General features: G+C 36.8%; 4 protein-coding genes across 4 annotated transcripts; 2 read left to right on the top strand and 2 right to left on the bottom strand.

The window, feature by feature from the left end:
- Positions 1-257: 257 nt before the first annotated feature.
- Positions 258-3156, bottom strand: LOC127948515 (acyl carrier protein, mitochondrial). The gene is made up of 5 exons (XM_052544991.1): positions 2964-3156; positions 2023-2151; positions 868-955; positions 586-692; positions 258-507 (listed from the first exon to the last, which is right to left on the bottom strand). Exons 1-4 carry the CDS (start codon positions 3120-3122, stop codon positions 595-597), a joined length of 474 nt encoding a protein of 157 aa, XP_052400951.1. The 5' UTR covers positions 3123-3156; the 3' UTR covers positions 258-507; positions 586-594.
- Positions 3157-3950: 794 nt separating this feature from the next.
- On the bottom strand, positions 3951-11291 carry palb2 (partner and localizer of BRCA2). Its single transcript, XM_052547255.1, has 13 exons — positions 11123-11291; positions 10872-10918; positions 10504-10563; positions 10199-10325; positions 8613-9941; positions 6879-8323; positions 6612-6767; positions 6296-6378; positions 5954-6115; positions 5736-5852; positions 4703-4790; positions 4484-4632; positions 3951-4394 (listed from the first exon to the last, which is right to left on the bottom strand). The coding sequence occupies exons 2-13, from the start codon at positions 10908-10910 to the stop codon at positions 4187-4189; spliced, it is 3963 nt and encodes a 1320-aa protein (XP_052403215.1). The 5' UTR covers positions 10911-10918; positions 11123-11291; the 3' UTR covers positions 3951-4186.
- A 2750-nt stretch (positions 11292-14041) lies between these two features.
- rasd3 (RASD family member 3) lies at positions 14042-14970 on the top strand. The gene has a single exon (XM_052546191.1). The coding sequence runs from the start codon at positions 14163-14165 to the stop codon at positions 14796-14798; it is 636 nt and encodes a 211-aa protein (XP_052402151.1). The 5' UTR covers positions 14042-14162; the 3' UTR covers positions 14799-14970.
- Positions 14971-19018: 4048 nt separating this feature from the next.
- Positions 19019-24090, top strand: plk1 (polo-like kinase 1 (Drosophila)). The gene is made up of 11 exons (XM_052545751.1): positions 19019-19701; positions 20359-20527; positions 20655-20799; positions 20951-21044; positions 21331-21553; positions 21709-21775; positions 21950-22050; positions 22267-22344; positions 23054-23208; positions 23302-23484; positions 23579-24090. The coding sequence occupies exons 1-11, from the start codon at positions 19339-19341 to the stop codon at positions 23774-23776; spliced, it is 1776 nt and encodes a 591-aa protein (XP_052401711.1). The 5' UTR covers positions 19019-19338; the 3' UTR covers positions 23777-24090.
- The last annotated feature ends 266 nt before the right edge of the window (positions 24091-24356 follow it).

Genomic DNA, 24356 nt, shown 5'->3' on the forward strand with positions numbered 1-24356 from the left:
GCAAGGACATATTAAACTGATCAAAAATGACAGTAAAGGCATTCATATGAATACATAAGACTTCTATTTCAAATAAATGCTGTTCTTTCAAATCAAAATTCAGCTTTACCATCACAAGAATAAACTGCATTTTAAATTATATTAAAATAGAAAACAGTTATTTTTTATGATAATGTTACACAATATTTCCTGTATATGATCAATTTAATGCAACCTAGCATAATGTTTCCAATAAATAAACAATTCCATAAAACATGAAACTTATTCAAAGTCTTTATTTTTGTAGTGTTCATATGTATTATTCACATTATTTGCACGCTGAATGAATGAGGAGCTTGTTCATGTCTCTAACAGACAAATCACAAGCAGCCACAAGCAAAATTATGAACACTGTTTAAACAGTTATCTAAATACAAAAAGAATAAAGAATGACAAAGAATAGCAGTAACATAAACAGTTCATGAAGAAAACGCCATGGTCTTTGTCATTTGATGGGATTATCTTTATCTGGATGAAAAAGAACAAACGAGAGTTCATAATAAGGTTCACCCGAAATGACTGAAGTAATATGAAAAGGAAACTCACAATGATAGTTTATGCTAATTCATAAACATCCTTCTTGTCTGCGATGTACTGAACTATCTCTTGTGGTGTCATCAACTTCTCTGCATCAGCATCAGGAATTTCAAAACCTGTGCATGAGAGCAAATACTATATCAACTGGGTAAGATAGATACACATTCATAACCAGGTATAATAATCTGTTTCTTTTAATAGTTATACATCAACAAGAACAAATGACACACATTCAAAGAATACATAAATACAAAGAAATGCCATAATGGGAGACTATTTACAATTACATACCAAATTCATCTTCCATGGCCATGATGATCTCCACCTGATCTAAACTGTCCAATCCCAAATCCTTCATGAAGTGAGACGTAGCCTGAAGCTATTAAGAAAAACACTTTAAAATTATCATCTAACACAGTTAATCTGCAGAATATGGTATATTTGGAGCTAATATTTCAACCAAAAATGTTGCCCATCTGATAAAAAACTATGAAGTCCCTTTCAAGGGAAGTCTGTTCACTCAGTGGCCATATTTGCAATGCCTCCAGGCAGCTCAAACAAGTCCTATCTAAAAATGAATGGGGGAATCCTGAAATTCCAAAATTACTCGCAATTTAATTACATATTTCAAATCAGCAAAATAAAATCTGAAATGAACTGCCCCATGAATGTTGTTTATTATGCTCAAATGGCATATTTTTTAGGCTACACGGACGCGCAGTCATACGCACATGCACAATAACAAAAAAAAGAGATAAAAAATTACCTATTTTTTCAATGCTTTAAGAGCATTTCTTGTTTTCAGTGCTTTTTTGTTTGCTCCAAGAGATTTACATATAACTTAAAGTCATTTATAAAATGTGCAAAATTTGGTTAACAAAATTCACAGATATATGAAATATTAAGCTTAAATCTTTCCAAAGCATGCTTAGCAGGATGAATTCTATGAAGTATTTTGTAAGATACTTCCTTCATTTTGTTATTGATACAAATCTTATTTGGCATTTTCCATGCTTTAAACCCAAAAGATATTACCAAATAAAGTAGACCAAAATAATCTTGCCGCAGTTAAGGACACAGAACAAAGAGCATTCCTTATAATCTTATTGCTAGTGTTGTTTTAAAACATCCGGAAGTATTTTCATTGAAAATGTTTTCAGATGGATTAACCATACTGATTTAATCTGAGATACAGTTTTTAAAAAGTAACACCACACTTGGATTGCGTCAAAAACAAAAAAGCTAATTCTCTTGGTTTAACTGGAAATGGGAATTTCTTATATAATTCAGTATACGATAACAAATACCCATCAGAGTTTCTATGGGAACCCGAGCTTCTAACGGCTGTTGCCGTGATGCAATGACTTAACCAATCAGCGATTGGCTCTTTCATTTAGAAAGAGGGACTATTCAGGCATATTGCACATTGCCGTCTTTGTTTTTTACCTTCTCTGGGCTGATCTTGTCGTAGAGCTTCAGGACGTAGAGGACACGCTCATGGATAGAGTCCAGGGTTAATGGGGGCAAGTCACCGTACTGCCTCCACTGAAAAACCTGAAATGAACTGATGGAGAACTACAAAAGAAAACAGAACATCTCAGAAAAAATACATTTTACAAGGATTATCAACAGACATCTGAAGCAGTGTTACTATTTAAAGTATTTATTAATTATTTGATTGAGCTTTTGTTTTTATGTTTCAAGTTTTTATTTAAATTTTAGTCTAGGTTTAATGATTTTGCTATTTGCTTTCTACTTGGGTTTAATTCATTGATCCAATTCTGTATAACGTTAGTCAGTCAGTTAGTTTATGCTAAAGCCTTATTTTCAATTTGTTTTGTTTTTTTAAGTTTTTTATTTATTATTTATACATTTATATTTCAATTACAGAAATTATTTTAACGATTATAGTTAACAATAAGCAAAATTAACTCAAGGTTCAGAACAATAATAACTAATGATACATGAATATTACGAGGTAAATCATATATTTGTTAAATGTCAGAATATCAATGTGTAAGAAAGAAGTTATACCATATATAATACATAGCGAAAATACACAAAAAACAAATACACCTTTAAACAATCATAAATATATTAATACTGTCATGTAATGTCTACATACACGCGATCCATAATAACTGTGTAAATCATAGCTGATTAGCAAAAGAGCTCATTAAAAATCAAAACATGCAGACCAGTCTAATGAGCTGTTTTGCTACATAGAGATGATAACACTTCGGTTAATTTAGAAACATTATCCTGAACTGTACATACAGGTGAATTTGTTAAAAAGTATTTCGTAGCTGTGATATGATGTCTTTCCATCATGTAACTAAAGACACGGGTAGGTCACTGGATGTCACGAGTCAATCACTAACACACACCTGCTCCAGCGGAGACTTGTGTCCATGAGTCAGCTGTGAGAATGCTCGTCCACGGATGAGCGGAGCTGCTGTTAATGTCGCGACAGTATTGACACGGTTAAAACATACAGTACGGTGATTCAGTGATCGGACACACCGGGCAATGACGCGCGCCGCCATGTTTCTCGATCCGCTTCCACAATGCACGAGACTGCACTGCGCATGCGCGCAACACTGTCTTCAATTGTGAATGTAAAAGTTTAACTTTTAATAAATATACTATATTTCATGATTATAAAAGAAAATTAATTGTGAATGTACGACATCAACTGTTCAATTTAGATTAACATACGTGTCAACTATAAATGTGTAGTTGTCATCTTTTTGACCTTTAGTATTATTTTGGCTGAAAACTATATATCCAAAACTGTTTCAGTATTTAAACATCCAAAACATTTTATTTATTTATTTTCCATAAAATGTCCTGTTTAATTCTGATTAGGACACTGGACCACAAAACCATAATATACACACACACACACACATTATTTTTAATTAACATTTACACATCTGAAAGCTGAATAAGCTTTCAATTGATATATGGTTTGTTAGGATAGGTCAATATTTGGCTGAGATACAACTATTTGAAAAGGGATTCTGAAGATGAAAATATATATATATATATTGAGAAAAACTGAAGTTCTTAGAAATGTATATTACTAACCAGAAATTAGGCCTTGATATAATTACATATATAAATATCTTCATGCAACATGATCTTTACTTAATATCCTAATGATTTTTGGCATAAAGAAACATTTATTACTTTTGACCCATTCAAATCATTGTTGGCCATTGCCAAAAAAAAAAAAAAACCCTGTGCTACTTATGACTGGATTTGTGCTCCAGTGTTACATATTAGCTGGGGCGTGTGGACAATAAAGCTTATACAATTTGACATTTTCTCATCTAAAAACTTTAATCTCAATATTAAAGGCATTAAAAGTGTTTAAGTCATTTATGTTTTATTTAGTAAAATGTATTTTACATACAGTGTCACATTTGAACAGTACAAATATTTCTCTGGTTTTGATTATATTAACTGTAATCAGCAAACAGCTTGTGTAATAATGTAACATTTTTCATTTTTTTAACAATGGCACTAATCAATATATTTTTGTTTTATTAACAAGTAGTACAAGTCATTTGGCATGCATTGTGCTGAATAGAGATGTATGATGTGTTTATGTAGATTTATAATGAAACACACTAACATCTCCATTCAGATATCCAGTCAGCAGCATATCTGGCCCTGCCCAGCGGGCTAGTCGACACAACTCATCCAGCACACCAACAACTTTAACCACGGCTCCTCTGAGATCCCAAACAGCAAGATAACCAGACTGAAAAACACCAACAAGCCCGGTGCCCAAGACATCACCATCTATTAACCTAGAGAATGAGACAAACATTCATTCATTTGACTTTACTGTTAACATTATGTGTTCTTATATTGGAACATTCATCACGTCTAATCTTACTGCTGTTTGTGTTGATCAGGACAGTTGATAGAGGTTAGTGTGATATGTTTGCCAGTGAGAGGGTTTGTGGCAATCAGTGTGAAAAGAGATGCGTTACTCTCATCATCACACACATTTCCTGCATTCTGAAGCAACACACACAGCACCCCCTGCAGGAAAGAAAGCACAAGGTTATGACTGGCACATACTCATTCACACAAGAACAATACACTCACTTACTCTGTAACAATATCCCTTCATGCAGTTTGTCATGGTTAAAGTCTTTTCCAGGTATATAGTCTGCAGCAGCTGGCATGTTTTCATGTTCCTGAAATTCACAAGTGTGACCAAAGCAATAATCAATTATACAAAAATAAAATACTAACAAGATATACACAGTATTAAAAATTATTTACTGACAACATTAACAAAACTGACTTCAAATTATACCTTCCTTTTAGCAAAGCATCAGAATATAGCAATCATTTTATCAAAAATGTAAAGAATAGTTCAGCCACACATGAAACTCTGCTGAAAATTTATTTGGGCCATTCAAGATGTAAACTGAGTTTGTTTCTCCTTTGGGACAGATTTGGAAAACTTTAGCGTTGCGTCATTTGTTCAACTATGGATCCTCTGCAGTGAATGGGTGCCATCAGAATGAGAGTCCAAACAGATGATTAAAACAACACAATAATCCACATGATTTAATTAATGTCAGCGAAAAAGTTGTGTTTGTTTTAATCAAATCTATTAAGATGTTTTAACTGTTACTTTGGGCTAAAATATGAGTCCTCTATCCTTCATCTTTCTCTAGTGATTGTTAATCTTTCTCTATTCTCATCTGAATGAGGAGAGAAACATGCACAGCTCTAGCACTGTTTACAAGTGAAAAGAGTCCACGTAATGCAACATTTTTTCACGTTCCAATGAAAAACAGAATAATCCTTAAAAGTGCGTTCATATGTTTTCGATGCAGAGTGCAAATTGCTGTGCATTTATTTGTGTTTTTATCTCACTGGAAGCGAAATTAAACTGTCTGAGCCTGAAGCTGTGTGTGTTGTGTGTCTCTATCCCCTCTTCCCCTCCTCTGTGCACCATGCCCACTTTTGTTTTGCGTATTTTAAAACGGTGAACAGAACTAACCAGTGCTGAAACACAGGGTTTCATTACCCTTTAATTATATCCCTATTTACAGGATGGATACAATTAAAGTTTCCTAATAAAAAGACTTTCAAAGATGTTTAAGACTCAAAATCGCCAAATTCTTTACCATATAAGGAGAGTTTTACATTCTGTCCAACCAATCAGAGCATCTTTTTCACCCTCGACAGCTGCAAGGGTCCGAATGTTCTGTTTAGCAGAGGCCAGGAGAAGAGTGTTCTTTACCCTAAATAAAGCAAGTAAATAAAAGTTTTGCTTTAAGTGAATAGTAAATAGAAAAAGGTTTCATAGACACAGGTATTTAAAATGCACATGATAGTTTATTACCTTCCATCTTGAGTTACTGTTAGCACACTGACTCTTTGTTGATCTCCAGGGGAGGAGCAACACACAAGCCGACAGTTAGACACACCCAGCACTGCTTGTAACGTGTCCTTGCACACAGCGTTCTGAGAGAATGGCCCATCCGTACTTGGACAGCAAAGGATCCTGCACTCAGGAACACACAAGGAATTAGACTGGCGTATATTGACTATAAGATGCCTGAGCGCAATGCCCCTAGGGTTTGAGTTCACAATTGGATGACTGTGGTAAAGGGAGTCAAAAATAGCATCATTTTGGTTTACCTAATAGTATTTTTGCTGTTTTGTATTGTACCATTTTTATTACCTTGCCTCTGTGATTTCCAAGTGACCCAGAGTGACACAAAGCAGTCCTGAAGAGTCTGGTATCCCTTCCAAAGACATCACGGACTACAGATACAAACACAGAATTCAAATCAGAGGGATATATTTTATATATATATAATTTTTTAGATATAGCTCAATTCATGTCTTGAAGATTAACCAAAGTCTTTCTTAAAGGTTATGGATAACATGAGAATGAATAATGACAATTGTTTCGCGTGAACTAACCTTTTAAACTACTACAAAAATTCAAAGAATTGTCAGCTTGCTGTCATATATGCTGTAGCAAATTGGTTTACCTGTGCAAATGTCCAGGTTTGTAAAAGACACCATGACTGAATTTCCTTCATCTGAGCCCAAAGGCAAACGCTCCATTCTCCTGCCACACATATGCACCAGTCCTCCGATGGCCATCGCACCAAACACAAATCTAACACACATCCACCCTCCAGCGCCTGAAAACAAAGACAATCATCACACATATGCAGGTAATTAGACCTTAGGACAAGTGAGCACATATCACTGCATTGCATATCAACTAATTATTTATTTTAATTTATAGATACCTTAAAAGTGTGCATTTCCTGCAGGATTGCAGAACAATGAACTTCATCAGTAAATGAAGTGCCAGTTAGGGATTCCTCATGCACTAATTTCTGGTTGTTGGATGGAACAGTGTTACGCTCCACTAACTGAGAACTGTTGTTGTCAAAACCAGTCCTTCTTTCTGTTCTCTGATAGGTGGAAGTGTCCAAAGAGGTCGTCTCAACAGGAGTTTGACCTACAGCTCCAGATTTCGCATTTTGGTTTAACCCCATACTTTGGGTTTCAGACCCAAGCTCAGAGCATTTATAGGTTTCAATGTCCATTTCAGAACTGTTCTTGGTTTGGATTTCAGACTCAAAGACAGTTTTAAAAATCACTGGTTCAGGAATGTTGAGGAGTTGAAGTTCATTTTCTGGCGTGCAATTGATCTTATTTCCACATTCAAGATTGCTTTCCGTATCAAGACTGCATTCACGTTTCTTTTCATTTTCTGAGATGATTGAGGATTCCATTTGCAGGACACTTAAGTTTTCATATCCCAGTGTAGTGTTGTTTTGGGATGGCATATGTGGTTTCACAGTATTCTGAACTTCTGTTACTGTTTCTTGACTTATTTGAGTTTGATTTTGTGATTCTGAACCTCCCTGATTTCTGATGTCCCCTGTTTTAACTGAGACTGATTCTGGAGACACAAATCCCATAAGTGGAACTGAGGAGGGAGACCTAAGGATACCAGAGGAAGAAAACAGAGGTGACCGGAGGTCTAATGGTGAACCTGGAGTCAAAAAGTGAGGGGACATTCCCAAAGATGGAAGGACAGGATCTTGACCTTTCTGTGTATGTGAAGTCAGAGATGGGCTCAAACTAAGTACCACAGGGCAAAGCGAGCTGTTCTCCAGGAGCATGTGAGATTGTTTTTGCATCTTTGTTTGCGCCTGAATCTCATTAATGTTTTCAGTTTCTGAGGATTTAAGTGGGGCCTCAACTTTTCTCTCATTATTTATGCTTCCGTCTGGTTCAGGTTTGATCATCTGTATACTGTCCATAACTTCTGAGGAGAGGGTCTTTATTTCATTTACAGCGTTGAGGTCCTTTTCTATCTCTGTCTGTGACTGGTCAGCAGGGTCTGACTGACAAAGAGGTAAACTATCCTCAAGAGAAGAGGTAGTTAGGGCTTCTGGAGTAAATAGTTCACCCGCTGAGTAATGTGCTTCACAATTACTCTTTCTCCCACTCATTCTCTGGCGCCTGCTGCTCTGCCGTGTATTGTACACAAGAGGATGCTGTACGAAGGGCTCTACGACTGAAGATGACAAGCGCAATCTTTCTAATTTTTGTTGTCCAAAATCCTCATCAGGCAGGTGGAAATCCTGGAAATCAAGTGCCGCCAGCAGTCCATTTTTCTTACCCTTTTCTTGAAGAGCCTGAATGAGTGAAGCTAATGATGGCAGAACAGGTGACTGATCTAAACACAAAACACATCCACAAACACATATTAACGATAACATGATGGTTCCAGAAAGAACAACACCTCTCATCTACAGTCATACATTTGGCAGACGCTTTAACCCAAAGTGACTTCCATTTCATTCAACGTATATTTATTATCATTATGTCTGTGCATTCCCTGAAAATCAAACCAATGACCATGACATTGCTAGTGTCATAATTATTTATTCAGAATAATTAAAAAATGCATACTACATGACACAGAAAGAAAAGAATATAAAAATCACATCATCTTTATTTTTTACCTGTCTGAGATGCTTTTCCAGATTGGCCGTGTTTTCTTCTGAAAATAGGGAACACATTTGAATCCGGGAGGAGTTGGGAATCAAAGCAAAGCTGAGAATCTGGTAGATGCGTAAAATCCTGAGTAACTCCTTGCTCTGGACTTGGCTTTAAACTCACTGTGGGCCCAGGAGAACAGACTTCCTGAGACTCTAGCCTGTCAAGGACCAATACTGATTGACTGGGTGATTCAGTGTGAGACGTGGACTTTGATTCTGCTTGAGATTTACTTGGGGAATGTGATATTGTACAATCAGGATCAGCTTTGGCACATGAAGCAGTGCTTCTCGGACGGCCTCTTCTCCCTCTCTGACCTTTTCTTCCACGTCTGGTCTGGTCAGTGGACCTGCAGACTGAATGCTCCGTGGTCATGTGACCTCTACCACTCGTTTGCGATTGGCTGAGCCTGCGTCTGCCCCGCCCCCCAGTGAGCTGGCTGTATATGACAGCATCTAAATCGACAGAGCTGTGAGATGCAGCCATGCGCCTTGTCGTCCGGATATAATACTCCACGGGAAACGGTAAACCCTCAACCAGCGTGCAAGAGTCCAGAAAACCAGATTTAATGTCTATCATGTCATCATAACCTTTATTTGAGTCTTTTAGCAGCTGGTTAGTTTGTTCAAGCATCTCTTGTGATTTGTCAGTAATCTGTACTCCCTCGGAAGACTGAGGGAAAGATGAGGTTTGGATAGACACAGCTAAACCTGAGTGTGATTTTTGCTCAGCGTTAACCTTTTTCTGGCTACGGTGAGAGTTCTGATTTTCTTCACTTGAAACTATTGACAGTTTGTTATCTGACTGGCTCATAGAGCAGTTTAATGCACAATCATTATCCAGTTCTTGTGATGGCTTAGAAATTTTACCAACTTTTCTTATTCCAATTGACCTGTCCTGGTTCTTCTCCCTCTCAGCCGACATCTTCTCAATTTCTCTTTCTTTTTTCTTTTCACTGTCCTCGTCTTCCATTTTACCATATTTTCTTATTCCTTTTAGACTGTTCTTGTTTTCAGTCCATTCACTACCCTCCTTTATTTCGGTGTCCACCTTTTCACAAATACAGTCTCCACTTCCATCCCTTTCTTTTTCTTGGCTGATTTCACTGTCTGATTCTCGCTCTTTGTTCCGTAGACGCAGTCGACTACGCTTAGAACGCAGGCGGTGGGCAGGGCTTCGTTTGCATACTGGGGAGTACAACGGCGGTGTGGACATAATCTCGATAAAATCCAATTGGACTGCAGGGATTTTTGGTACAGCGGAAATACCAGAGCTGTTTCTTTCTGCAACTAGGCCTGAGACAGAACAAAGAAAACCACAGTTTATTAGTGTTCGGGATACTTTTCCTTATGAATATGCATTATTATGTTTAACAACGTTTCAACATTTACATTACAATGAACAGTAAATGTGGTCATCACTGGTATCTCAAACCACTGAGGCTATGAATATTGACACATATGTATGCTGCCTTGGTCTATAACAATTTATCCTAATATTATCCGTTATGTTTGTCTCTCTATTCATGTTTTTACATTGAAGTTAGCCTTACTGGTTTGTAATTGCAGATTCTCATGGTTTTCTGAATATTCTGATGTTGGCATGGATGAAGACACAGAAAATGTGTGTGGAGAGTTATTCTGTGTAAGTCTGAGAATGGCATCATGGCGCTCTGCTCTCTAAACCAAAAAACACATGATATACATTAACACGTCTCATTATATTCATCACAATTTCAATTATATGACAACTCAAGGGCTGTTACACTGCAGAAATCAATTCAGTCTAACAGTGTTAACATCAGTTTGAAGATAAAGTCTTGCATAGCCACAAATATGGCATGTCTTTACTCTTTACCTGCAGTCTCTGTGCGGTCTTCTCATACTCTTGCTTCAGCTGCTCCAATCGTCTTCTCAACTAAAACATTCAATGAATGACAAATGAGGCAATATTTTCATGTCTCTCATATTAAGTAAAAACATTAATACATGCTAATTATACAAATAATATGATATAAAAAGTACTACTGGTATTCCAATGAGGATATCAGATGTCACATGGCTCTATACCATGTATGTCATAAAGTACAGTACTATAGTACTTACATAGCGCTAAAAGTTATTCCAAACAATGTCCAAAACAACATAACATGACCATGGAAGTTATTAGCAAATCAGTTTTTGTCAAATGGTGCTCCTACAAACTATATAAACATATGAACTCACGGTCTCTTTATCTTCGTTAGGGTGAATCTCCTCTGACATCCTGCAAACTAATATGTGAATAGATATTATTTCTATATTTGCACGTCAACGTAACGTTATTTATTTGACATATGAAAACATTACGAGAATCACAACCAACTGTAAACAACCACATAGACATAGGCAGACTGACAAGTAGGCTACTGATAGATAAACACAGAAGAGACTGAGCAAACAATAAGCTTCAATTAAATTAACATTTATTTACATACCCAGGAGAGAAGTTTACGCTCAAAAGTTGTGTTTTGACCTTTGTTTCTAACCTGACGAGACTTGCGGAATATTTTGCCACACACTCAACTGTCCCGCGAGTTCTGACTGCAGACAAAACCAATCGATAACAGACCACACGCTCTGACCTTCAGGTTAGTGTTACTCGCCCGTTACTGTTACTGTTACTGTTACTGTTACTTTTGTTATTGGATAATAAAATCGTCCTTTATATAAATATACATATAACCTATTGTATAATAAGTTTTTTTTAACTTAAGGATTTAGATGTAGACAGACGTGTGCGTAATCCGTCTCATCGGGACTCTTTAGTAATGTCTGTTTTTTCTCAGTATTTAGTGAATGAGGCTTAGATTCAACTATTGTCTTCCCTTTCTCGCAGCTATAAATTTAACAGTGTGGTAGATAAAATATTAGCTTTGTAAGTAGTCTGTTTGCATTAAAGAAAAAGAAAATCCAGTGATTCTGCAGTGATTGAGAACCCAGCTGATAAAAACATCACAATGATCCACAGTTGATCCACACGACCCCAGACCATCAATGTCTTGTAATGCAACAGCTGTGTTTGTAAGAAACAACTCCATCATTAAGCTCTTTTTAGCTGTTGCTTATATCCATATTGCTTTTTCTAGTCAAAAGGTGGTCTAATCTGAATTAATAGAGAAAACTTGCACATATCAAGCAATGTGAAAATGGTCTAAAACAGTTCTTAGAAAGTATGTTGTTGGTGGATTTTGATTTGAGAGAACAGGGGATGGACTTTTGAGAAGAAACCAATGAGATGGACAGCATAGGGAAAACTCCTCTGTGTGAGACTATATTTGATTGTCTGAGTTCATTTTAAGCTAAAGTATTTTTAGTGCAAATATTCCTTAAAATAATTGAACGGGAGGTTGCTAGAATGACTGAATTTTACTACTTATGAAGAAAATGTAAGTTGTACTCATCTGGACCAGTGCAACCTCCTTATTTTAATAATCTGCATGATTTGCAATTGTTTTATGCAGTATTTGTGTTAGACAGGACATTCATTCTCTGCAAGCATGGACGGCATGGGTACATTTAAGGACAGTGTCTCTACCTAATTGTTCTTTAGAGGCAATACTGATCTTATGATGTGTCTTCATGTGGTGTGAAGAGGACGTCTCCCCAAACTGTTAATCTTGGGAGATTTCCTGTCAAAAGGTGAGTCACACGCATCTCAGATTTACGCTGCAACAGCACAAACAGACTTATCTTTAAAGTTGCTTTAATATCATATTAAATATGCATACTAATGTAAATATATACTGCATTAAATATAATAAACTAGACAGCAATGTGCAGAAAAAGCAGAACTGAAGGCCAAATTAATCATCCTTTCATGTTAGTCCCAGATAGTTTGATGGACAGCAGCAACGGATTAATAGGGAGATAGACAGATAAAGTCACATTGACTGCATTTAGCCTTCAGACTTGCGTAAACACAGTGTTTGTGTGGAAAATATTGGTGCTTTGAGGTCACCGTTTGTATTTCCATGCCTACCATCTGACACCATGATTTTAATATGCAAAATATGGAAAATCATCCCTGACGAGCTCATGAAACATTGATATTTGAAATACCTTGTTTCTGACTTTTTCTTAATGACAAATACAGCCTAGCTTAAAGTATATAGTATACTTTAAGTATATAATGCTCCTTTGAACAGTTTACATATTTTATTTCAGTAAGCTAACAGAACGATTAATCATGATGACTAATTACTGGAGTTTTGTGTTTTTGAAAGGTCAGCCATGCATAAAGATTAAGATGATTAAATATTAGACATCAAATAGGCCTGTTCCCACATTAGTTAAATAACTAACCCTGCTGATAGATATGCGTACTTATCCAGGGCAGAGTAAAAAACAACTTTTATATAATTTGCCAAACCACACCTACAAGAAGTCAGGCTTCCTCAAGTCAGAGTCCTGTTAGCACATTATTTGTAAATTCAAAACTGTCTGTTAAAAAAAAAAAGTTGAAACAACAAAGTAAATATTACATCCATTGTTGTGAGATGAAGCTGTTTGTCAACTGGGGGATGATTATGGAGGGGTCTCACACTGTTTTGTATTTTTAAATAAATATGATACAATTATAAGTAAATAAATAGATTTACAAAGATTTAGCAAATTCACACAAAACTACAATATGATCCACAGATAGGGTTATATGTTTAACAAAATTAATATTAAATGTAATATGTTTAAAACATTTAATAAATAAACCAAATTTGCCCATTATTTATTTATTTTGTTTTTAATGTTTCATTAACCATAAAAATTTGGTTAGCCTCATTAATTTCTCATGGCGATAAATAAACTCAAGCAAACAGAAATCACGTTATTATGAGGAGCAACCCTTACTAAAATCAGCCATGGTTTTATTATCGTAAAAGTGTAGTATCCATGTTTTTGGTGCATTGATAACCATTTGTATTTTACTACAAATACCATGGTTAAACTATGGGTAGTGTAGCAAAACCATGGTTAATTGGTTAACATGGTTTAACTCCTATACGTTTTTTTTTGTTTTGTTTTGTTTTTGTAGTAAAACCATGGTTAATTTTGTCCTGTCCGGGCACGTTCTGTTACATTTATAAAACATTATTATCACTTTATTAGCCTATATATATATATATATATATATATATATATATATATATATATATATATATATATTTGCATAAACCCCAAGTGTTTCAACAGTTTGCGTTCGGAAAAATTTCCTACTTACCCCAGCTGAACTCACTGAATAATTCTTACAATGTCTTTAAATTCGTCAAACGAATCCAGAAACCCACGCGTCGCGTCATTGCGTTTCCATTGGCTACAGCTAGTAGGACGTGGGACGCATGCATGTAATATAAGGGCAGCATCCTTGCTTCATCTCAACACTTTTGTATCGCGTCTCGATGGCATAAGGATATTAAAAGTTTTAGATTTGTAAGTCTTACTGAATCTCTTCTGCAAATTATAATTTATAAAATTAGCAATATGTCTTTGCTGGTGCGGGAGCATCGGACGGTCCGCTTTGTGTTTTTGGGCGCCGCCGGGGTTGGAAAAACTGCTCTGATCACCCGTTTCTTGCAAAATCGCTTCGACTCCAAATACACACGCACGGTGGAGGAGCTTCACGCTCTTGAGTACGACACAGACGGCTCGAGTGTGCGCATTGAGATCTTGGACACGAGCGGTAGTTATTCGTTCCCAGCGATGCGCGCTTTGTGCATCCGAACCGGGGACGCGTTTGCGCTTGTGTACGCCGCGGACGAGCCAGACTCCTTGGAGGAGGTGCAGAGACTCCGTGAGGAGATCCTGGAGTTGAAGGGAGAGAAGTTCACTGGAATCACGGTGATAGAGAACAAAGCGGACCTGGGCAGTCGGAGTCGCCAGGCCACTGCTGAGGTGATGCGCGCGGTGGAGGAGGACTGGGGCGCCGGCTTTGTGGAGACGTCCGCACGCACCGGGGAGAACGTCACCGGTGTGTTTCGGGACTTGCTTCAACAGATGAAGTTACCGAGCCGCGTGAGCCCGGCACTGCGCAGACGGACGCAGACAATGAGCAGAGAACATACAGAGACGCGGAAAAAGCCTCCAATGAAGAAGAACAACAGCTGTATCTTGTCTTAATGCACTTTCACCTGATGTTATAATAGTTGTGCATCATACTGATGCTTAAGTGGTCTGGATCGATAGACTCCACATAAATGTTGGACAGTTTAAGTCTGATGCTTTATCATAATCATGTAACTCTCTAAAGGAGATTTTATGAGTAAATAAATATAAATAATGTTCTAATCAATATATGTTCTCTGTGCATATTCTTTACCTTGTTTCATAAAAGGTAATATCAAATGTGACCCACTTGGGCTAAAGTCACCTATACAGAATAAAACAGACATGTTTTCTTAGTTCAACCAAGAGTAATAATTCAGTAATTTGATTACTTTATCTGTCATGTAGTGTCTTGGTCAGATCAATGGCAGAATATATTAGTAAGTTTTTTTTTTCTGGCTATATCCTGCTGCTCTGATCCCAACACACAGAAAATAACACTTTGCATATAAGACTGGATATAGATATGCTGAATGACCAGACCTTTTCTCAGGAAATAATGTCAGCTCTGCACCTTCCAGATGGCCTTTTGTTATATATATCAGTCTGTGCATGACTCAACAACATGTCACACCCTTTCTTTGCTGATAATAAAAACTGCAAATAATATCATGTTCTTAAATGAATGATTCATGAAATAAAATTTGCTACACACCCACAGGCCATCCAAGATGTAGATTAGATTGTTTCTTCATTAGAACAGATTTGAAAAAATGTAGCATTACATCACTTGGATAAATGGATCCTCTGCAGTGAATGGTTGCCGTTAGAATTAGAGTCCAAACAGCTGATAAAAACATCACACTAATCCACACCTAATCCACACCACTCCAGTCCATCAGTTAACATTTTGTGAATTGAAGAGCTGTGTGGTAGTATAAGTTGTTAACTTTAAAGGTGCTGTAGGGAACTTTTGTAAAAAAATATTTTTTACATATTTATTAAACCTGTCCTGACAGTAGAATATGAGACAGATAATCTGTGAAAAAAATCAAGCTCCTCTGGCTCCTCCCAGTGCTCCTATTGCCATTTGCAGAAAGTCATGCGCTCCCGGTAAAAAACAACCAATCAGAGCTGCGGTCCGTAACTTTGTTTGTGTTCAAAATGTAGAAAAATGAACATAATAAGCGAGTACACCATGAATCCATTTTCCAAACCGTGTTTTTAGCTTGTCCTGAATCACTAGGGTGCACCTATAATAAGTGTTTATATTCAGACTATTTTAGATTGCTTCGGGGGTACTGCGGCGGGGTAACCCAGTACCTTTGTGATTCTTCATAGACATAAACAGAGAGAAGTAGTTCCGGCTACGATGTTCTTCCGCAAGACGCAAGCAGTTCTGTTTATTAACCGCTAGAGCGTCAAAAGTTCCCTACTGCAGCTTTAAGTTGTTGCTTTTGGCCAAAACACGAGTCCATAATTTACAAACAAAATTGTACTGTACAAGTTGTGAGTAAAAAAGGAATGGAATAATTTACAAATATCATAAACTTTATTCACAACAGAATATAGATAACATATCAAATGTTGAAAGTGAGATTTTGAAATGTCATGCCAAATAAATCCAAATATTTTGGATTTCATGAGAGCTACACATTCAAAAAAAAGTTGGGACAGGTTTAATAGGCCAGAAAAGTTAATTTTACATATAAGGAACAGCTGGAGGACCAATTTGCAACATATTAGGTCAATTGGCAACATAATTGGGTATAAAAAGAGTCTCTCAGAGTGGCAGTGTTTCTCAGAAGTCAAGATGGGCAGAGGATCACCAATTACCCCAATTCTGCGGCGAAAAATAGTGGAGCAATATCAGAAAGGAGTTTCTCAGAGAAAAATTGCAAAAAGTTTGAAGTTATCATCATCTACAGTGCATCATCCAAAGATTCACAGAATCTGGAAAAATCTCTGTGCATCAGGGTCAAGACCAGAAAAGCATACTGGATGCCCGTGATCTTTGGACCCTTAGACTGCACTACATCACATACAGGAATGCTACTGTAATGGAAATCACAACATGGGCTCATCCAGACAACATTGTCGGTTGCCAGCTAAATCTCTATAGGTCAAAAAAGAAGCCATATCTAAACACGATCCAGAAAGCGCAGGTGTTTTCTCAGGGCCAGGGCTCATTTGAAATGGACTGTGGCAAACGGATTAACTTGGTAATAAGAAACACACAGCTTTTCATTTCACAAGACATTGAACCGGAGTTGTGTGAATTAATGTGATGTTTTATAAGCTGTTTGAATTCTGATTCTGACGGCACCCATCCAATGCAGAGATGACCGAAAAACAAACTTATCTGGGTGAACTATTCCTTCAGTTCTTCAAAAACTGAAATGTGAAATAAATGTTAGGTAAAAATTGTTTTGCCTGAATGCACTTTAAGTCGCATCCGCTGAATGCATAAATTAAATTTTATTTAAAAAGAAAAAGTGAATCAATGCATTATAATAGCCAATTGTGTAACCATTGAATTCATTAGTTGTGGCATATCAACTTTTTTGTTCCAGAACTATCCAAAGCAGATTATGAATAAAAGCTCATCTTCCATCTGAACACATTGCTGCTCTCCTTGCTTCATTTCTTTGTCACCTCTTAAAATATATTATATTATATTTATTTATAAACAGGCCAGTGGACAAAATAATAGCTATATATGTACAAGTAAAAATAATATTTACAGCCACATCTACAATAATGACTGACTAAACACAAAAGTAAAATCCAATGGTAGCAAAATTAAACAAATGTAAAAATTAATGGTATAAACATTTAATCACTAAATAAATACAGCATGTATGCCAGTAATAATGTTAGTCCCAGCAGTTGCTGACCATGTGACTTTTTGTAGGTTGATGTATTTTGGAACTGTTTAATATAGCCTATGTGTAATTTATTCAGCTTTCAAGGAGGCTGACATGTTTTATGCAAACATGAAGTACTTCCTTGCATCCATGCAACCCACCTTTTTATATATGCTAAAATTATCTAACTGCCATGACAACCTTTTATAGTGACAATTGTAGTGTTTTAATCAGGAAACAGTGGGTGGGTGCATGCATGCATTTGTGAATGGACTAGACAAGAGAAAATCGTGAGCAGGAGAGTGAGAAAGACACTCATGAAAAACAGTAAACAACCTTATTAGGAAACACTTCACAGTATTCACACAGACACAGAAATGCTCTCAAAAAACACCCACACAGATAATTTAAGTCATGTCTTCTCTTTAATGGTTTGATTATATGAAGAAAAAAACATTAGCATAATTTATTTAGAAGATCGTTATTAATTTTAAGTCTGTTAGAAATAGTTAAATATCATGAATAGAATATTGAATAAGACACTAAAATAAACACTAAGAATGGTATATATATATATATATATATATATATATATATATATATATATATATATATATATATCATTGTTTGTTACTGCTTCCTGACCTTGTAACACTGTTTTGGTTTTGAATCACAAGGGCAAACTTTGTGTTTATCTTGCTTTCTCTCCTCTACTCACACCCACACTTGTACAAACATAAAAACGTGTGTAATGATAGGTAACTTGGTATTTTTCCCCTCCGCAAGCTAAAACGTGCCCTCATTTGACCATTTGCACACACATAAATACCCAAAGATACACAAAGTGTTAAAAGCACGTGATAGATGGTTAGATTAAAAACTAGAGCAAAATTATTTACTTTTCGAGGTTAGATACTAAACAGACTTTAAGCACACGTGCTTGAATGAATGTGTTTACAAACCCAAGAGGGCACATGCGGCATAATTAAACAAACCGAACAATGTACAAAATCAAAGGATTAGCTGTATATGACATGAGAAAATAAAATATAGCAATTTATCTTCAGGTGATTTTTATTTATTTCTTTATTTATTATTATTACTAAATGTAGTTGTTTAAATTACAATATAAATAATTTACATTTAATTAAATACATTTAATTAAATGATAACAAGTTAGTGGACTTTGAATATTATTTATACCCCATAGAGACTCAATAAACCCCATAGAGATTCAACGTATAATCCATGTTATAAATCATAAAATTAAATCCATACGAAAACTATATAACGGTGTGTAAAGTTTCCCCAAAGTTAAACATCCAAAGAACACAAGCAAAGTTTTTCCGAACGCGCACGCCGAGTCCCATGATGCTTCGCTGTGTTTGGTCAGAATTTAAATCGCAGCAGCCAATCAGAGGCGGCGATAACGAATCGAGCACAATTCAAAAAGTAGCAGTGACTCACTGCATTCCCATCTGAGCAGCGGGCCGACGCACAGACTTTATGCCCGTTTAATTTCATTCTTATCAGCGAAATTTAGATAATACAGCGTGTATATTGTAGGTTTTCAAATTGTTGGGGTTATTATTTGAATGTAATTCGCAGCGGATGTGGATGACTGGTGAATTGCATGCGTGCTTTTCGGGATAAAGAAGAAAGGAGCAAGGAACTTCGACTCAGTTATTTATTTTTCAGGACTTTAGGTTTCCTTATTCGACTTAAATCGTCTCGTAAAGCGTGCAACGATGAGCGCTGCAATCGCAAAGACGGCGAAGCCATCGGGTCACGTCGACCCCAAATCTGCTCCTTTGAAAGAGATTCCTGACATTCTGGTGGATCCCAGAACCATGAAGAGATACATGCGAGGTCGCTTTCTGGGAAAGGGAGGATTTGCGAAATGCTACGAAATCACAGATATGGACACAAAGGAGGTTTTCGCAGGGAAAGTGGTGCCTAAGTCAATGCTACTGAAGCCGCACCAGAAAGAGAAAATGAGCACAGAAATCGCCATTCACAAGAGTCTCGATAACTCACACGTCGTGGGATTTCACGGCTTTTTTGAGGATGATGACTTTGTGTACGTGGTGCTGGAAATCTGCCGGAGACGGGTAAGATCAGGGAAACCGATTTGAAAACGGACCGTCAACGGTCGGTATTCCTGTCATGGCTGATAGTAGATTACAGAGCTTCAAACTTAACTCGTTAAAATAACCACATTCTGCTAAGAGTAACCGGTAATTACTGTGTTCTTTCAAAACGTAACGTTAAATGTTTTGTAAACGTTATATCTAAACTAAAACTTCTTCAACTTTCTCCCTTACGCCGCTGGTGGATTTTAAACTGGAGGATGTGACGTCAGTTGATTTTGTGTTTCTCGGAGACATCGTTGTTTAAAACGAACTGTGTCAGAAATGAAAACGATCAATAATACACACATCTTATTGTTTTCACTTCTACTAATGCCAATTCTACCAGATTTTATAATTAATTTACAAATAATTTATTATACCTTTTTTTTGTTTTTATAACTTTTCTTTCTTTCAGATTCTGTAAATTCAAATAATCCTCAAATCCCACCATATTTATTTTCTCCCCCCCCCCCCCCCAAGAAGTCTGAAATAAGAAATTGTTTATCCTGAAGGTTTTTGGCAAATTATTTTATTCCTTTGTCCTTTATGTGATGGAACTGGAGTTAAAGAAGTTTGTTTGAAGTTCCCGTCCGCTCCATATATTTTGTGCTTTATTTTTTCTTTCTTTCCATATAGTCTCTCCTTGAATTGCACAAGCGGAGGAAGGCAGTGACGGAGCCTGAGGCCAGATACTTCATGCGCCAGACTATCCAGGGTTGTCAGTATTTGCACAACAATCGGGTCATCCACCGTGATCTCAAGCTTGGAAATCTATTCCTCAATGATGACATGGATGTGAAAATTGGTGAGGAAAAAAATAATTGTTGTTGCATTACTTTTTTTTTCTTTTTTTAACCCCTGACCTTTTTAATTTTTTATTTTATTTTATTATTTTTTTAAATCAAGACTATGTACCATTTCTCCTTTTTTAGGTGACTTTGGTTTGGCCACTAAGATCGAGTTTGATGGAGAGAGAAAGAAGACCCTGTGTGGCACGCCGAACTATATAGCCCCAGAGGTGCTCTGCAAGAAAGGCCACAGCTTCGAAGTAGACGTATGGTCACTGGGATGCATTCTGTAAGTCCAGTGTTAAACCAAACAACCATAGAAGCATTTGATGTAGATTTTCATAAAACATGATCTCTAATGAAATTCTGTCCTTGCATAAGGATTAATTTTTTTAACTGTGCATGTGCAATTGCTGATGGAGATGTAATATGTCCATTAGATATACACTGTTGGTTGGCAAGCCACCATTTGAGACGTCCTGTCTGAAGGAGACCTACATCAGAATCAAGAAGAATGAGTACGCTGTTCCTAGAGTATGTATCTTTGCATCAGGAGTTCACCTGTTGTACTTGGATGCTGGCATGAAATGAAAATCCTTTTGTGCCCATTGTGAACGGTTTCTTTTTTTTTTTCATAAAAAAAAAAAAAAAGTAAAGCTTCTAATGTTTAATCATTTAATTGTGGTTAATTCAATTTAGGTAGGCAACTTGCTAGATTTTGTACTTTCTATTGTTGAATGTTTAAAGCAATTATAAATTGAATCTTGCCAGATTGTTGGCTTATTGCAACATGTTTTTTTTAATTTTTTTTATTGTTTAGCACATTAATCCAGTTGCTGCTGCTCTGATTCGTCGGATGCTGCACGCTGACCCGATGCTCAGACCTTCCGTGTCCGAGCTGCTCACTGATGAGTTTTTCACCTCTGGTTATGCGCCTCTGCGGCTGCCCACTTCCTGTCTCACTGTACCTCCCAGGTTCTCCATCGCCCCCTCCAGCCTGGATCCCGCCCTCCTTCGCAAACCCCTCTCGTCACTTAATAAAGGTATGTGTATAGAAAAATCTATTTTTAAAACTCTTATCTTGTAATTTGGCTCAGCTGTGTTGGAGTTCAACACCGTGTCCCTCCACTGAAAATCTTGTCATTCAGAAATATTTCAAACTTTCAAGTTGCCTGTAATCTATCTTCTGTGTGCAAAGGAACAGATAGTCCTATTGAGAAAATGGGGAAAATGGAGCAGCCACAAAGTGAAGATCTTCAGCAAAGGTCAGTTCTATCTATGTAGATACCAGCCGCTGTTTTTAGATATAGAAATATATAGATATAGATGGTTTGGTACATGCATTTGGAAAATAGTATCAAAACCAGGATTTTAATATAATTGTAAAAACTGACTTGCATCCATTTGTATTTAATGGTTTTATCTGTTGTTCTGTACAGGGATGGAGTTGAACAACCTGACACTCATCTAAGTGACATGCTGCAGCAGCTGGCCAGCCTCAACACGGCCAGGCCATCTGAGAGAGACTTTATTAGACAAGGTAACCACATGGATTTTCTGCATCGTGCCAGTGAAGGGTTGAACTTGTGGCTGTATTTGAATGGAAATGAGAGCAGGAGCTACTGTAACAGCAAGAATCTATAAAACTGTAGTTTGTGCATTTGAACATAAAGCCACAAAAATATGTGCTGACTGGTGTTTGTTCAAACTATTGATGAGCACAATGCAATGAATTTTTTTTTTTCTTCCTATATAGAGGAAGCAGAGGACCCTGCATGTATACCTATCTTCTGGATTAGTAAATGGGTCGACTACTCTGACAAATATGGCCTTGGTAAGACCCCCCCCCCCCCCCCACATACACACGCAAACTGTATAATTAGCATTTTTCTCTGATGCATCTGTTTTGTGCACATTATGTGGATGATCTACAAAAGGCAAACTTGTAAGCAATGTGAACTCTCTTCACTTTATAAAAAAATAAAGTTACTCATTGCGGAAGAACTTTACAGTAACTGGTAAAATTTATTGTCTGAGATCACATTTCAATTGCCCTAATTAGTGAAACCTTTATTTTAGGTTTTTGGCTAAATTTGTAGAGATAACTACTGCTAGCTGCAGTTTATTTTAAAGGAATGTGCAAAGTCTTAATATGCGCACGCCGCACAATATTCATTTGAGGTGGGTTTCTACATTTGGTAAGAAAACATGCATAAACTGTGATAACCCTTTTACTAAATACATGTTTCTCAGTTTAACAAGTGCTTCAAATTTATTACGTGGGGGGAAAATTATGCCTTCTACGGATACAGCACGTTGTTGTTGTTGTTTTTTTTTTTTTACTATTTTGTGCCAGTTTTGCATGCAGAATGGAAAAGGTGCTTTATTCACAAATGTTTTGTGACATCCCAATTATGTGCGCACATGTCATTTGTAGCTTTGGGTGATGAATGATGCTACTTGCATGCTTTCCAAAAATATTGTCCATATTTGTACTTTTGCATTTATTATTCATTTGTATAATGTTCTTTTCCCCTTCATAGGTTACCAGCTGTGTGATAACAGCGTAGGCGTTCTGTTCAATGATTCCACCCGTTTGATCATGTACACTGACGGTGACAGTTTGCAGTACATCGACCGCAACTCTGCAGAATCCTACCTCAGTGTTCGCTCCTACCCTTCTGCACTCTCCAAAAAGGTCTGTGCGCACTGGAATTATAACACCGCGAATGACTTCCATAATTCTCTGTTTCAGGTTTGCTTATAAAATAAAAATCTTTTTCTGGTGTAGATTACGCTCCTCAAGTACTTCAGGAATTACATGAGCGAGCACTTGCTGAAGGCCGGGGCAAACATAACGCCACGTGATGGGGATGAACTGATCCGGTTGCCTTACCTCCGCCATTGGTTCCGCACAAAGAGCGCCATAGTGCTACACCTGAGCAATGGAACCGTGCAGATCAACTTCTTCCAGGTCAGAACCTACCATTTTTGAAATGGGTCTAGTACTTGTGATGTCAAACAAAATACAGAGGTATCCGAACTCATTTTCTCTTTGTGTTCTACAGGACCACACTAAGCTTATTTTGTGTCCCTTGATGGGTGCAGTGACGTACATCAATGAGAAGCGGGAGTTCTACACCTATAAGATGAGTTTAATTGAGGAGTTTGGGTGCTGTAAAGAGTTGGCCAGCCGTTTGCGCTATGCTCGTAACATGGTAGAGAAGCTCATGGCCTGCAAAAGCACCGCTACATCAGCCCGTTAATCCACTGACATCACAATATGTATAGCTTTATGAGATCAAACTTGTCAGTTTTTTGGGCTCTACACCAGGACTTCCTCCTGCGGATCTGTTGTTTACTCCTATACTATCACTTGTTTTTCTGGGTTGGGGAGTTTGTGACCATGCCAGCTCGCTGTATCATGTGAATGCTCTTGTACATGTTTTAATATTTTAGAACTTGTCTGTTTACCTTTTGACTGTTCTTTGTATAAAAGCTTTCGGACGTTAATCTTTTAATGTGTAAGAGAATATTTGAAATGAGTTGGTTTTCCAAAATAAAGATCTTTTTAGAGACATTTTGATTGTTAGATACTGTTAATGATAAATACATGTTTATAATTGAGTTTAATTAAAATGTAAGTGTCCGGAAAATAAGTCTTTAGTGTTTTTAAATCAAACATGAAACCTTGCTATCTATCAATCCTTTATTTCAATATTCTACTTGTTTCATGTTGAGTTGCTGTAACTTAATATGCTACTTTATACTGTTAGGGCTTAGTAATTATAAAAATAAAAAAAATCCATATAGCAGTATATAAACAAACTTTATAAAATTATGAAA

This window comes from Carassius gibelio, chromosome B1, assembly GCF_023724105.1.
Source record: "Carassius gibelio isolate Cgi1373 ecotype wild population from Czech Republic chromosome B1, carGib1.2-hapl.c, whole genome shotgun sequence".
NCBI lineage: Eukaryota > Metazoa > Chordata > Actinopteri > Cypriniformes > Cyprinidae > Carassius > Carassius gibelio.

Coding starts and splice junctions, on each gene's coding strand:
- plk1 (XM_052545751.1), top strand. CDS start 19,339: ATGAGCGCTGCAATCGCAAAGACGGCGAAGCCATCGGGTCACGTCGAC. Junction 21,776..21,949: donor AGTGAAGATCTTCAGCAAAG/GTCAGTTCTATC, acceptor TGTTCTGTACAG/GGATGGAGTTGAACAACCTG. Junction 23,485..23,578: donor TGCAGATCAACTTCTTCCAG/GTCAGAACCTAC, acceptor TGTGTTCTACAG/GACCACACTAAGCTTATTTT.
- LOC127948515 (XM_052544991.1), bottom strand. CDS start 3,122: ATGGCGGCGCGCGTCATTGCCCGGTGTGTCCGATCACTGAATCACCGT. Junction 2,152..2,963: donor ACAAGTCTCCGCTGGAGCAG/GTGTGTGTTAGT, acceptor TTTCTTTTGTAG/TTCTCCATCAGTTCATTTCA. Junction 693..867: donor GGCCATGGAAGATGAATTTG/GTATGTAATTGT, acceptor TCTCATGCACAG/GTTTTGAAATTCCTGATGCT.
- rasd3 (XM_052546191.1), top strand. CDS start 14,163: ATGTCTTTGCTGGTGCGGGAGCATCGGACGGTCCGCTTTGTGTTTTTG.
- palb2 (XM_052547255.1), bottom strand. CDS start 10,910: ATGTCAGAGGAGATTCACCCTAACGAAGATAAAGAGACC. Junction 10,564..10,871: donor CTAACGAAGATAAAGAGACC/GTGAGTTCATAT, acceptor TGAATGTTTTAG/TTGAGAAGACGATTGGAGCA. Junction 4,633..4,702: donor TGAAGGGATATTGTTACAGA/GTAAGTGAGTGT, acceptor TCTTTCCTGCAG/GGGGTGCTGTGTGTGTTGCT.